This window comes from Silurus aristotelis, assembly GCF_946808225.1.
Source record: "Silurus aristotelis genome assembly, chromosome: 21".
NCBI classification, from domain to species: Eukaryota; Metazoa; Chordata; class Actinopteri; order Siluriformes; family Siluridae; genus Silurus; species Silurus aristotelis.
The window spans coordinates 318,830-332,252 of NC_139594.1; the positions used below are offsets into that span (position 1 = coordinate 318,830).

The 13,423-nt window shown below is 44.1% G+C and overlaps 1 protein-coding gene across 1 annotated transcript in view; it reads left to right on the forward strand.

Moving 5' to 3' along the window:
- Positions 1-4,286, forward strand: part of LOC310716610 (uncharacterized protein) — a gene marked incomplete at both ends in the record, with an annotated part of 19,076 nt that extends 14,790 nt beyond the window's left edge. The window contains one exon of the mRNA XM_083523894.1: positions 4,243-4,286. Coding sequence (XP_083380020.1) covers positions 4,243-4,286 — 44 coding nt within the window. The remainder of the gene's footprint in view (positions 1-4,242) is intronic.
- Between the last annotated feature and the right edge of the window lie 9,137 nt (positions 4,287-13,423).

Below are 13,423 nucleotides of genomic sequence, written 5' to 3' on the forward strand. Positions count from 1 at the left end.
AGTAGTAGTGGTAGTGGTAGTAGTGGTAGTGGTAGTAGTAGTAGTGGTAGTGGTAGTAGTGGTAGTGGTAGTAGTAGTAGTAGTGGTGGTAGTAGTAGTAGTGGTAGTGGTAGTGGTAGTAGTGGTAGTAGTAGTAGTAGTAGTGGTAGTAGTAGTGGTAGTGGTAGTAGTGATAGTGGTAGTAGTGGTAGTGGTAGTGGTAGTAGTGGTAGTGGTAGTAGTAGTAGTGGTAGTAGTAGTAGTGGTAGTAGTAGTAGTGGTAGTGGTAGTGGTAGTAGTAGTAGTGGTAGTAGTGGCAGTGGCAGTAGTAGTAGTAGTAGTAGTGGTAGTAGTAGTAGTGGTAGTGGTAGTAGTGGTAGTAGTAGTAGTGGTAGTAGTGGTAGTGGTAGTGGTAGTGGTAGTAGTGGTAGTAGTAGTAGTAGTAGTGGTAGTGGTAGTGGTAGTAGTGGTAGTAGTAGTAGTGGTAGTAGTAGTAGTAGTGGTGGTAGTAGTAGTAGTGGTAGTAGTAGTAGTGGTAGTAGTGGTAGTAGTAGTAGTAGTGGTGGTAGTAGTAGTAGTGGTAGTAGTAGTAGTAGTGGTGGTAGTAGTAGTAGTGGTAGTAGTAGTAGTGGTAGTGGTAGTAGTGGTAGTAGTAGTAGTGGTAGTGGTAGTAGTAGTAGTGGTAGTGGTAGTGGTAGTAGTGGTAGTGGTAGTAGTCAAGTCAAGTCAAGTCAAGTCAAGTTTATTTGTATAGCGCTTTTCACAACAGACATTGTCTCAAAGCAGCTTTACAGAAAACAACAGTGAAGGTGAATGGTGTGCGTTTGTCCCTGATGAGCAGCCGTGGCGACAGTGGCAAGGAAAAACTCCCTTAGATGATATGAGGAAGAAACCTTGAGAGGAACCAGACTCAAAGGGGAACCCATCCTCATATGGGTGACATCAAAAGTTTGGTCATAAATCTTTCAACAATACAGAACAATTTGTGATCATCATAGATCCAGCATCAGCTTCTCCATGCCAGGGCCTTTAAACACTCGGCATCTACTTCTCCATGATCATCCATAGGTCCATAATCTTCACGAGGTGGGACGTGACTGGAGCTGGCCAAACCTCAGGAAGCCTCGGGATGGGGAGAGAAAGAGAAGCAGTGGAGAGGAATTAGCGTAGCTGCTGTTCATGATATTAACAGCACAAGTTGATAATGTGCATGTGATCAGATGTTCTGGAGCACAAGGTTGTGATGTGATGTGTGTGATGTGTATTATGTGTAGGCTTTGCTAAAAAGATATGTTTTTAATCTGCACTTAAACTGGGAGAGTGTATCTGAACCCCGAACACTGTCAGGAAGACTATTCCAGAGTTTAGGAGCTAAATGTGAAAATGCTCTACCGCCTTTAGTGGACTTTGCTATTCTAGGAACTACTAGAAGCGGAACTACTAGTAGTGGTAGTAGTAGTAGTGGTAGTGGTAGTAGTAGTAGTGGTAGTGGTAGTGGTAGTAGTGGTAGTAGTAGTAGTGGTAGTAGTAGTAGTAGTAGTGGTGGTAGTAGTAGTAGTGGTAGTGGTAGTAGTAGTGGTAGTGGTAGTAGTAGTAGTAGTGGTGGTAGTAGTAGTAGTGGTAGTAGTAGTAGTAGTGGTGGTAGTAGTAGTAGTGGTAGTAGTAGTAGTGGTAGTGGTAGTAGTGGTAGTAGTAGTAGTGGTAGTGGTAGTAGTAGTAGTGGTAGTGGTAGTGGTAGTAGTAGTAGTGGTAGTGGTAGTGGTAGTAGTGGTAGTGGTAGTAGTGGTAGTAGTGGTAGTAGTAGTAGTGGTAGTAGTAGTAGTAGTGGTGGTAGTAGTAGTAGTGGTAGTAGTAGTAGTAGTGGCGGTAGTAGTAGTAGTGGTAGTAGTAGTAGTGGTAGTGGTAGTAGTGGTAGTAGTAGTAGTAGTGGTAGTGGTAGTAGTAGTAGTGGTAGTGGTAGTGGTAGTAGTGGTAGTGGTAGTAGTGGTAGTAGTAGTAGTGGTAGTGGTAGTAGTAGTAGTAGTAGTGGTAGTGGTAGTAGTAGTAGTGGTAGTGGTAGTGGTAGTAGTGGTAGTAGTAGTAGTGGTAGTGGTAGTGGTAGTAGTGGTAGTAGTAGTAGTGGTAGTAGTAGTAGTAGTGGTGGTAGTAGTAGTAGTGGTAGTGGTAGTAGTAGTGGTAGTGGTAGTAGTAGTGGAAGTGGTAGTAGTAGTGGAAGTGGTAGTAGTAGTAGTGGTAGTGGTAGTAGTAGTAGTGGTAGTGGTAGTGGTAGTAGTGGTAGTAGTAGTAGTGGTAGTGGTAGTAGTAGTAGTGGTATTGGTAGTAGTAGTAGTGGTAGTGGTAGTGGTAGTAGTGGTAGTAGTAGTAGTAGTAGTAGTGGTAGTAGTAGTAGTAGTAGTAGTAGTGGTAGTAGTAGTAGTAGTGGTGGTAGTAGTAGTAGTGGTAGTAGTAGTAGTAGTGGTGGTAGTAGTAGTAGTGGTAGTAGTAGTAGTGGTAGTGGTAGTAGTGGTAGTAGTAGTAGTGGTAGTGGTAGTAGTAGTAGTGGTAGTGGTAGTGGTAGTAGTAGTAGTGGTAGTGGTAGTGGTAGTAGTGGTAGTGGTAGTAGTGGTAGTAGTGGTAGTAGTAGTAGTGGTAGTAGTAGTAGTAGTGGTGGTAGTAGTAGTAGTGGTAGTAGTAGTAGTAGTGGTGGTAGTAGTAGTAGTGGTAGTAGTAGTAGTGGTAGTGGTAGTAGTGGTAGTAGTAGTAGTAGTGGTAGTGGTAGTAGTAGTAGTGGTAGTGGTAGTGGTAGTAGTGGTAGTGGTAGTAGTGGTAGTAGTAGTAGTGGTAGTGGTAGTGGTAGTAGTGGTAGTAGTAGTAGTGGTAGTAGTAGTAGTAGTGGTGGTAGTAGTAGTAGTGGTAGTGGTAGTAGTAGTGGTAGTGGTAGTAGTAGTGGAAGTGGTAGTAGTAGTGGAAGTGGTAGTAGTAGTAGTGGTAGTGGTAGTAGTAGTAGTGGTAGTGGTAGTGGTAGTAGTGGTAGTAGTAGTAGTGGTAGTGGTAGTAGTAGTAGTGGTATTGGTAGTAGTAGTAGTGGTAGTGGTAGTGGTAGTAGTGGTAGTAGTAGTAGTAGTAGTAGTGGTAGTAGTAGTAGTAGTAGTAGTAGTAGTGGTAGTGGTAGTAGTAGTGGTAGTGGTAGTAGTAGTAGTGGTAGTAGTAGTAGTGGTAGTAGTAGTAGTAGTGGTGGTAGTAGTAGTAGTGGTAGTGGTAGTAGTAGTAGTAGTGGTGGTAGTGGTAGTAGTAGTAGTAGTAGTGGTAGTAGTAGTAGTAGTGGTAGTGGTAGTAGTAGTAGTGGTAGTGGTAGTAGTAGTAGTGGTAGTAGTAGTAGTGGTAGTAGTAGTAGTAGTGGTAGTGGTAGTAGTAGTGGTAGTGGTAGTAGTAGTGGAAGTGGTAGTAGTGGTAAGCAGTTATTAGTATAACTTGTGCAATATTTCATTATTTCTGATAATCCTGTTTGAAACAAGACCCACTACACATATATGTTATTGTACATAGTCATATTATATATTTGATATTAAAGTCTAAATATTCTGATCAGCAGCACTAAGTGCTTTTCTGGAACTCATGAGATTTTCTTTCCATGCTTTTTGAAATACTGACAAACTGGTTTAATTCTATTTACGTTCTAATTTCCGCGTGGCCTGTTTTAAGGTGCGCGTATGATTAGATCACTGTGCTAATTTTACTCTCTACAGATCTACATTATCTTAAGTGTAGCAGAATTTAGATTCCAGCCATTCAGTAGCCTGATTGAGTTTATTTGGGTCAGACGATGATCCATTCATTGTTGATAACTACAGGAGTTTAATAATCAAACTTGTTGCAGTAGTTGACGTGAATGTGTGTTTAAGATGATAATGTAGATTCATACGCTAGGAGTGAGGCAGATATTAAGAATGGTGAGATGGAGCGTTTATGGATCATCTCTGTCCTCTGTCTTTCTTTGTAAATTCCAGTCTGGTCTTCTGAGTCTTCTGATGAGAGGCTAATATCTTCTTTATGTTTCTGCTCTTAAGGTTTTCTTGGTGGAGTTAAGACCTTCACCACTGTCCTGTGGAGATTGTAAGTGATGTTACTGGCTGTTCATTTGGGTCTTTTTTTCCTTTCTAATGGCTCTCAAAGCTTCTGTCTTCTGCTGCTGATGGTTGCCTTGGATTATGCTTCATGTCTGGTGGTGAGGACACCATTATACCAGTGTATGGACGTAATGATTTTTTTTCCTCTTCTCTTCAGAATGTTTGCTCTTCTCCCATAGACAGCTCTTTGATTCAAGATGAAGCCATAAGGTGAAAATAAAAAAACCTGTAAACAGGAGACCTTGCTTAAACATTTACTGTAATACTCAAATCAACTTCTATGCCAATGAGAGGAAATTAATAATTAAACAATGACCATGTAAAATTAAGAAATCTAAGATTCAAGTGTCTCCATAGGGAGGTGCTGTGCACCTGAAAATACTCCAGATCAGGCCATGTTTATCAGATAATGTAATCATGCGCGCACACACACACACACACACACACACACACACACACACACACACACACACACACACACACACACACACACGTTCAAGAGCGGGTCTCAAACGCAGGTCACTAGAGCAAGTGGCAGACACTAGCGGTTTGCCACTGGGATTGTTGGAACCCAACTGCAGAGACACTTGAGATGTTCAATGATTTCTTTTAATGAAAATAATTCCAAAAACCAGCTTGAGAAAAGAGAACCAAAAATGAACACGGGCACAGTGGGTTGTGAAAACAAAATAATAAAACAAGACTAATTTAAATGTAAGTAATGTAAAAAAAGGAACAAAGAAACCGGAGAAGCCAGGAGACTCAGGAAAACAGAAGACTCAAAGAAATCAAACAACCATCAATAGAAAGATTCACCAAACTGACAACAAATATAAGGAAAGACAAATACCAAACCCAATATAGACAAAAAATAAAGACAAACATACCAACACAAATATAATAAACCAACGAGGACCAAAGCAAAAGCGGAAATTTAAATACACAACACTAACAAGAAGCAGGTGGAAGACATTAAACAGTTAGGGGCTAGGGAGTAGGGGATAGGGGCCCAGTGGCGGCATCAGGTGGCCAAAGCAAAAACAACAACCCAAAAATGTCCGGAACCCGACAAACACACACACACCTTTTTTTAAGCTTTTACCATATTTAGCCTGACTTTTTACAATATATGGACACCAGAGACAGCTGTTACTGTACAGGAATCATGCAACCACTAATCTGCATGATGATGTAATTAATAACCTTCGTGACCTTGGCTTGCTGCAACCTCAGCCACAAAGACCAGGCCCCCAGCCCTCGGTGTCACCTGATGTTGGTGGCCAGGAGAGGGGACATTGGGAGCACTGCTCGAGGAAGTGGAAGTGTGGTAAGCGGGTGAGTGTCAGTGCTAGGCTAAATGCTAACCTTGCCGGCCGGCACTCCTGTCCATTCTTCTTTCAAACGTCTGCTCCCTGGACAATAAACTTGATTACATCCGGCTCCAGCGGACCACACGGCGAGAGTTCAGAGACTGCTGCGTCTTTGTTTTCACAGAGAAATGGCTCAGCAGCAGAGTTCCGGACGCCGCCATCCAGCTAGATGGATTAACCGTGTTTCGAGCCGACAGAAACGCAGCTCTGTGCAGTGAGTCACGGTGGTGGCGTGTGTGTTTATATCAACACGGACTGGTGCAAGAACTCTGTGCTTGTCTCACGCTACTGCTCATCACTAGTGGAGTTCGTGACTGTAAGATGCAGACCATTTTATTAACCACGGGAATTCACCACTGTTTTAATTGTCGGAGTGTACATTCCTCCCAGCGCTAATGCTAAGGAGGCACTGTGTAAACTCTATGGTGCTATTAGCGACCTGCAGAATGCTCGCCCCGATGGATTGTTTATTGTCGCCGGAGATTTACAAATCTCAGGACTGTGCTTCCTAAACTCCATCAGCATGTGGACTTTTTGCAATGAGAGAAGCGAACACGCTGGATCTTGTTTACATGAACATCCCCGGTGCGTATCATGCGGAACCCTGCCCCCATGCTAATTCCAGCATACAGACCAATCAGCAGGCGCTCTAAACCGGTTCTGAAACAGGTGAAAACCTGGCCAGCAGGAGCCACCTCTGCTCTGCAGGACTGCTTTGAATGCACTGCTTTAAATGCAGTGACTGCATCACTGCCTGGTTTGGGAACTGCACCGTTTCGGATCGCAAGACCTACAGAGGATAGTGAGGACATCTGAGAAGATCGGAGTCACTCTCCATTGTGCATGACCCCACACACCCCTCACACACACACTCCTTACACACCCCTCACACACACTCTTCACCTTCTTGCCATCAGGAAAGCGGTTCCAAAGCATTCAGGCCTCACATCCAGACTGTGCAACAGTTTTTTTCCCGTAAGCCATCAGGCTCCTCAATACACAGAACTAAACTGAAACTCACACACACACACTCACTCAATTGTGCGTTACTGAACTGTACAACCTGAACTGTACAACCTGAACTGTACAACCTGAACCTTCCAATCAGTGTTCGGGACTCAGACACAGTCTCAGTGTTTAAGTCGAGGCTGAACACATATTTATTTAGTGGAGTCTTTAGTCAGTAGGTGTTTGTGAGGTAAAGTAGCAGATCTGGAGGGATCATGGATATGGAGTGTTTGGTGAACTGGGACATTTGTATGCTGTCGTCTCCTCACTCTCACATGTTTACTCAGGTTTTTTTGATGGTGGAGTGGTGGCATATCTTATCCCAGAGATCCCTCATGTCTGCATTACTTTCTGGTAAATCTCACATTGTTCAGTAAAATACTATTACTGACATACAAAGCACTGAATGGTCTCACACAGCAGTATCTGAGCGAACATTTGGATGTGGATGAAAGTCCCTTTAATTCTAGTTTCTCTGGCAAGTACTGTAGTCCTGTCAAGTGATGCTGGTCCCCTGTTGTTAAAAGAGTTGTCAGGGGACAGAAGTTGAGATACTGCAAGTCATCCAATCGTGCAATCCCACCACCTGCCCTCTGGATCCAATCCCTTTAACTACACTTCAGACTATCTCACAAGATCTCCTGCCCTTTATCTCCACAATTATCAACGGGTCTTTTAACATCAGGCTATGTGCCAACTACCTTCAAGCAATTCCCATCTTGAAGAAACCTGCTCTGGATCCATTAGACATCAAAAACTGCAGACCATTATCCTGTCCTTTTGGCTGTTTCTGAGAAAGTACATGCTGCTTGGTCAGCCAAGCTGTCATCTGTACTTATCTTCCTTGACCTTTGGGCAACTATGGACAATCAACTGTCCTTCTCCTTACATGTTGCTAATGTGGCTTGTTCTTGTCGATTTCTTCTCTACAACATCCAAAGGATTCGACCATTTCTGTCCACACAGGCTGCCCAGGTTCTTGTTCAGTCTCTTGTCATTTCGAGACTGGACTACTGCAGCTCTCTGCTGGCAGGTCTTCCCCTGAACGCTATTCATCCACTGCAAATGATCCAAAATGCAGCTGCACGACTTGTGTCCAATATGTCTAAGTTCTCCCACCCCACCCCACTGGCTTCCAGTAGCTGCACGTATCAGATTCAAAACGCTGATGCTTGCCTACAAGGCCAAAAATTGACCAGCACCATCTTACCTTATAGACCTCATCACACCTCACACTGCACCACGCTGTCTGAGATCCTCCAGCACTGCTCGACTGGAACCACCTTCTCTTAGAATTAAAGGTAAGTACTATGAATTTCCCCTGACTTTCTTTAAGCACCGGTTGGAGACCTACCTCTTTCTGAAACACATAAATTAGCACTTTTCAAGTTTGCTTTGTAAAAATTAAGGGTTGTAGTCTGATTTATTTTAAGTTTGTAATCTAGTGTACCTGTGTAGATTTACTAATTGCTAGAGACTCAAAGCACTTTTGTACGTCACTCTTTACAAGAGTGTCTGCTAAATGCTGCAAATTTAAATGTAAATGTTCCCAATAGGTATCAGAACTCCTTCCAGAAATTGGCAATTTATTGTGGAGATCTGGGTAGAACATTATCGACACAACTGTCAGGAACTGAAAGGACGGTTGTAGCTTGCTGGACCCATCTTTTGATGCCCAGGAGAGGCCATCAGGCTTGGCATTCTTTGAACCAGAGTGATAAGACAGGGCGAAATTTAGTCAATAAAGCATAGTCCCCAACTGTCCTGACTGATGAAACTAATTGGGGCCCTCCAACCAGTGCCTTTATTTTTTTTTAGCTTGATGAAGAGAGGTTTGCATTTTCTGATGACGTAATTCTGCTCAGCAGGATTTGGATGGCTTGAGAAGAATGCGTATGGATGAATTTAATTATCTCTGCCATTTTTTTGGGAGAGGACCATTCACACTCAATTTAAAGCATCCACCTCAAAGAAAAAGGGTCAGAACAGGAGTTTGGGCCAGTTAAATGCATTCTTAATTTTGGTCATATAGACAAATTCAAACATGTGCCAAATCAAATATGCCGATCACAAATGAGAATTTCATACCGGATCGGTCGAGGCCCGGGTTAACAACGACCGCCACAGGTATCGTTAGCCGACAGGGTACCGGTGGAAATTGGGCTACTGTTGGCCGAAGGAGGAGAAGGAGAGGAGGAAGACGTCGACAGAAAAGGCAGGAAAAGGAGCAGTGTAGGAGAGTAGAGGTTCGGGTTGGTACTTTAAATGTTGGTACTATGACAGGTAAAGGGAGAGAGGTAGCTGATATGATGGAGAGGAGAAAGGTAGATATGCTGTGTGTTCAGGAGACCAAGTGGAAAGGGAGTAAGGCCAGGAACATTGGAGGTGTTTAAACTGTTCTATTATGGTGTGGAGGGGAAGAGAAATGGTGTAGGGGTGATTCTGAAGGAAGAGTACAGTAAGAGTGTAGTGGAGGTGAAGAGAGTTTCTGATAGGGTGATGATCGTGAAGGTGGAGGTTGAAGGGATGATGATAAATGTCATCAGTGCCTATGCTCCACAAGTTGGCTGTGAGATGGAGGAGAAGGAAAGATTCTGGAGTGAATTAGATGAAGTGGTAGATGGTGTACCTAGGAAAGAACGATTGGTGATTGGGGCAGACTTTAATGGGCATGTAGGTGAAGGGAACAGAGGTGATGAGGAGGTGATGGGTAGGTATGGTTTTAAGGAGAGGAATGTGGAAGGGCAGATGGTGGTAGATTTTGCTAAAAGTATGGAAATGGCAGTGGTGAACACGTATTTTAAGAAGAAGGAGGATCATAGGGTGACGTATAAGAGTGGAGGAAGGTGCACACAGGTGGATTATGTTCTGTGTAGGAGATGCAACCTGAAGGAGATTGGAGACTGTAAGGTGTTGGCGGGGGACAGTGTAGCTAGACAGCATCGGATGGTGGTCTGTAGGATGGTTTTGGAGGCGAAGAAGAAGAGGAGGAAAGTAAGGATTGAAAGAAGAATAAGATGGTGGAAACTGAAGGAGGAAGAGTGTAGTGTGAGGTTCAGGGAAGAGGTCAGACAGGGGCTTGGTGGTGGTGAAGAGGTGCCGGATGATTGGGCAACTACTGCAGGAGTGATGAGGGAGGCAGCTAGAAAAGTACTTGGTGTGACATCTGGAAATAGAAAGCAAGACAAGGAGACGTGGTGGTGGAATGAGGAAGTGCAGGAGAGCATTAGGGGAAAGAGGTTGGCAAAACAGAAGTGGGATCGACAGAGTGATGAGAAAAGTAGGCAGGAGTACAAGGAGATGCGGCAGCAGGTTAAAAGGGATGTGGCGAAAGCCAAGGAAAAGGCATATGAGGAGCTGTATAAGAGGTTGGACACTAGGGAAGGAGAAAAGGATTTATACCGATTGGCCAGGCAGAGGGACCGAGCTGGGAAGGATGTACTGCAAGTTAGAGCACTAAAGGATGGAGAGGGAAATGTGTTGACTAGTGAGGAGAGTGTGTTGAGAAGATGGAGGGAGTATTTTAAACAGCTGATGAATGAGGAAAATCAGAGAGAGAGAAGGTTGGAGGATGTGGAGTTGGTGAAGCAGGATGTAGATAGGATTAGTAAGGAGGAAGTGAGAGCAGCGATTAAGAGGATGAAGAATGGAAAGTCGGTTGGACCAGATGACATACCGGTAGAAGCGTGGAGATGTTTAGGAGACATGGCAGTGAAATTTTTAACCAGATTGTTTAACAGGATTCTGGAAGAGGGAGAGGATGCCTGAGGAATGGAGAAGGAGTGTGCTGGTACCGATCTTTAAGCATAAGGGAGATGTGCAGACCTGCAGTAACTACAGGGGAATAAAGTTGATCAGTCACACCATGAAGTTATGGGAAAGAGTAGTGGAAGCCAGGCTGAGAGAAGAGGTGACCATCTGTGAGCAACAGTATGGTTTCATGCCGAGGAAGAGCACCACAGATGCCTTATTTGCTTTGAGGATGTTGATGGAGAAGTATAGAGAAGGACAGAAGGAGCTGCATTGTGTATTTGTGGATTTAGAGAAAGCGTACGACAGGGTGCCGAGAGAGGAGTTGTGGTATTGTATGAGGAAGTCAGGTGTGTCAGAGAAGTATGTGAGGGTGGTGCAGGACATGTATGAGGACAGTGTGACGGCAGTGAAGTGTGCAGTAGGTACGACAGACTGGTTCAGGTTGGACTGCATCAAGGATCGGCCCTGAGCCCTTTCCTGAATGCAGTGGTGATGGACAGGTTGACGGACGAGGTCAGACAGGAGTCTCCCTGGACTATGATGTTTGCAGATGATATTGTGATTTGTGGTGAGAGTAGAGAGCAGGTTGAGAAGAGCCTGGAGAGGTGGAGATATGCGCTTGAGAGAAGGGGAAAGAAAATCAGTAGGAGTAAGACAGAGTACATGTGTGTGAATGAGAGGGAGGGCAGTGGAGTGATGCGGTTGCAGGGAGAAGAGGTGGAGAAGGTGGAGGAGTTCAGGTACCTGGGGTCAACAGTGCAAAGTAATGGAGAGTGTGTTAGAGAAGTAAAGAAAAGAGTGCAGGCAGGGTGGAGTGGGTGGAGAAGAGTGACAGGAGTGATTTGTGATAGTAGGGTATCTGCAAGAATGAAAGGGAAAGTTTATAGGACTGTGGTGAGACCTGCGATGTTGTATGGATTAGAGACAGTGGCATTGAGTAAAAGACAGGAGGTGGAGCTGGAGGTAGCAGAGCTGAAGATGTTGAGGTTTTCGTTGGGAGTGACGAGGATTGACAAGATTAGAAATGAGTTTATTAGAGGGACAGCACATGTAGGATGTTTTGGTGACAAGGTGAGGGAGGCGAGATTAAGATGGTTTGGACATGTGCAGAGAAGGGACATGAATTATATTGGTAGAAAAATGCTGAAGATGGAGCCACCAGGTAGGAGGAAAAGAGGAAGGCCAAGGAGGAGGTTCATGGATGTGGTGAGGGAAGACATGCAGGTAGTTGGTGTGAAAGAGGCAGATGTAGAGGACAGGGTGGTATGGAGACGGATGATCCGCTGTGGCGACCCCTAATGGGAGCAGCCGAAAGAAGAAGAAAAAGAAGAAGAAGAAGAAGAAGAAGAAGAAGAAGACAAATTCCAGGCGGGTGGAGGTGAGCTCATGGAGTGGAGCAGTGACAGAGCTATAATTCATTATGATCTCTGATAGAAGTTTGAAAACCCCAGGAACTTGCTTAGGGGGCTCGGGGCAAGACTAATCTGCAGCTGCCTTAATTTTTGCTCGATCCATCTGGATACTGCTAAGAGGTTAAAGCCCAAGACCACGGTGGTGTAAACATGGAAGCAGCATTTATCTGCCTTAACATACAAATGGTTCTGCAGAATGCACTGGAGAAAGACTCTGACATGCTGCCTGTATCTTTGCAAGTAGACAAAGATGAACCAATTGAGCAATTTTTTCAGGACATCAGTAAAGTGATAAGGATTGTGCAGGTCCAGCTTGAAGAAGATAGAGGCTTCCTGGAGAAGTTTCTTGATTATGATGGTGTGTAAGGTAATCGATACAAGGGTGAAGTGTCCTGTCCTTATTCTCCATGAAGAAAAATCTCTGTCTGTACATCATCAATGCTTTCCTTGTTCCATGTTTCATCAGTCACTGTGCTTTTTAAAGGTGTGTGTTGATGTACTCATCTTTTTCTTTATTTATAATTAGTGTGGACTGAATGTGTATGAGTCAATTCAATTAAATGTAATGTATTGTTATTTGCCAAGTCAAGAATCTTTTATTGTCATTTCAGCCATATATATCTGACGCAGTACACATTGAAATGAAACAACGTTCCTCCAGAACCCTAAAGCTACATAAAACATTAAACAGTTAAAGAAACAGAAAACAGAGGGCCAAGGACTAGTAAGTGTCCTTGCCACATAAAGTGCATGTGTGCAACCTGGTGCAAACAGTGCAAAGAGACACCAGAGAGTGTAAGACTACACAGGACAGAGCAGGACAAAACACAAGATAGCTCCACCAGTAAACCTGTTGTGACAAGACAAAGTGAACAAACTTGAACAGTAGTCAAAATGTAAACAAAAGATGTGCAAAAGAGCAATATAGCAGCAGTTCAGGAAAGATGTGCAAAAAAAGCATTTAAACAGTTTATGGTAATGACGTGAGGTAATGTGAGTGGTACTGAAGTCATGTGTGTGCAAAGTGAGTACGGATGTGTGTTGAGTCCGGGTTGTACAGATTATTCACACAGTGTGTGTGTGTGTGTGTGTGTGTGTGTGTGTGTGTGTGTGTGTGTGTGTGTGTGTGTGTGAGAGAGAGAGAGTTTAGTTTAGTTGTTTGTTGAGGAGCCTGATGGCTTGAGAAAAGATCTGTTGCACAGTCTGGATGTGGCGGCCCGAATGTTTCGGAACCGCTTCCCTGATGGTAGGAGAGTAAAAAGTGTTTGTGATGGGTGTGTGTGGTCGTCCACAATACTGTTTGCTTTGCGGATGCAGTGTGTGGTGTAAATGTCCATGATAGAGGGGAGAGAGACTCCAATGATCTTCTCAGCTGTCCTCACTATCCTCTGAAGGGTCTTGCGATCCGAGACAGAGTGCAGTTCCCAAACCAGGCAGTGATGCAGCTGCTTAAGATGCTCTCAATGGTCCCTCTGTAGAACATGGTTAGGATGGAGTGAGGGAGATGAGCTTTCCTCAGCCTTCTCAGGAAGTAGAGACACTGCTGGGCTTTTTTTGGTGATGGAGCTGGTGTTGAGTGACCAGGTGAGATTAGGAATTTGGTGCTCCTGATGATCTCCACGGAGGATTAATCGATGTTCAGTGGAGAATGGTCACTCTGTGTTCTCCTGAAATCCTTTAGTTTTGTCGATGTTCAGAGACAGGTTGTTCGCTCCACACCAGGCTGTTAACCAGGTCCCCCTCCTCTTTGTATGCTGACTCATCGTTCCAGCACGGTCGTGTCATCAGCAAACTT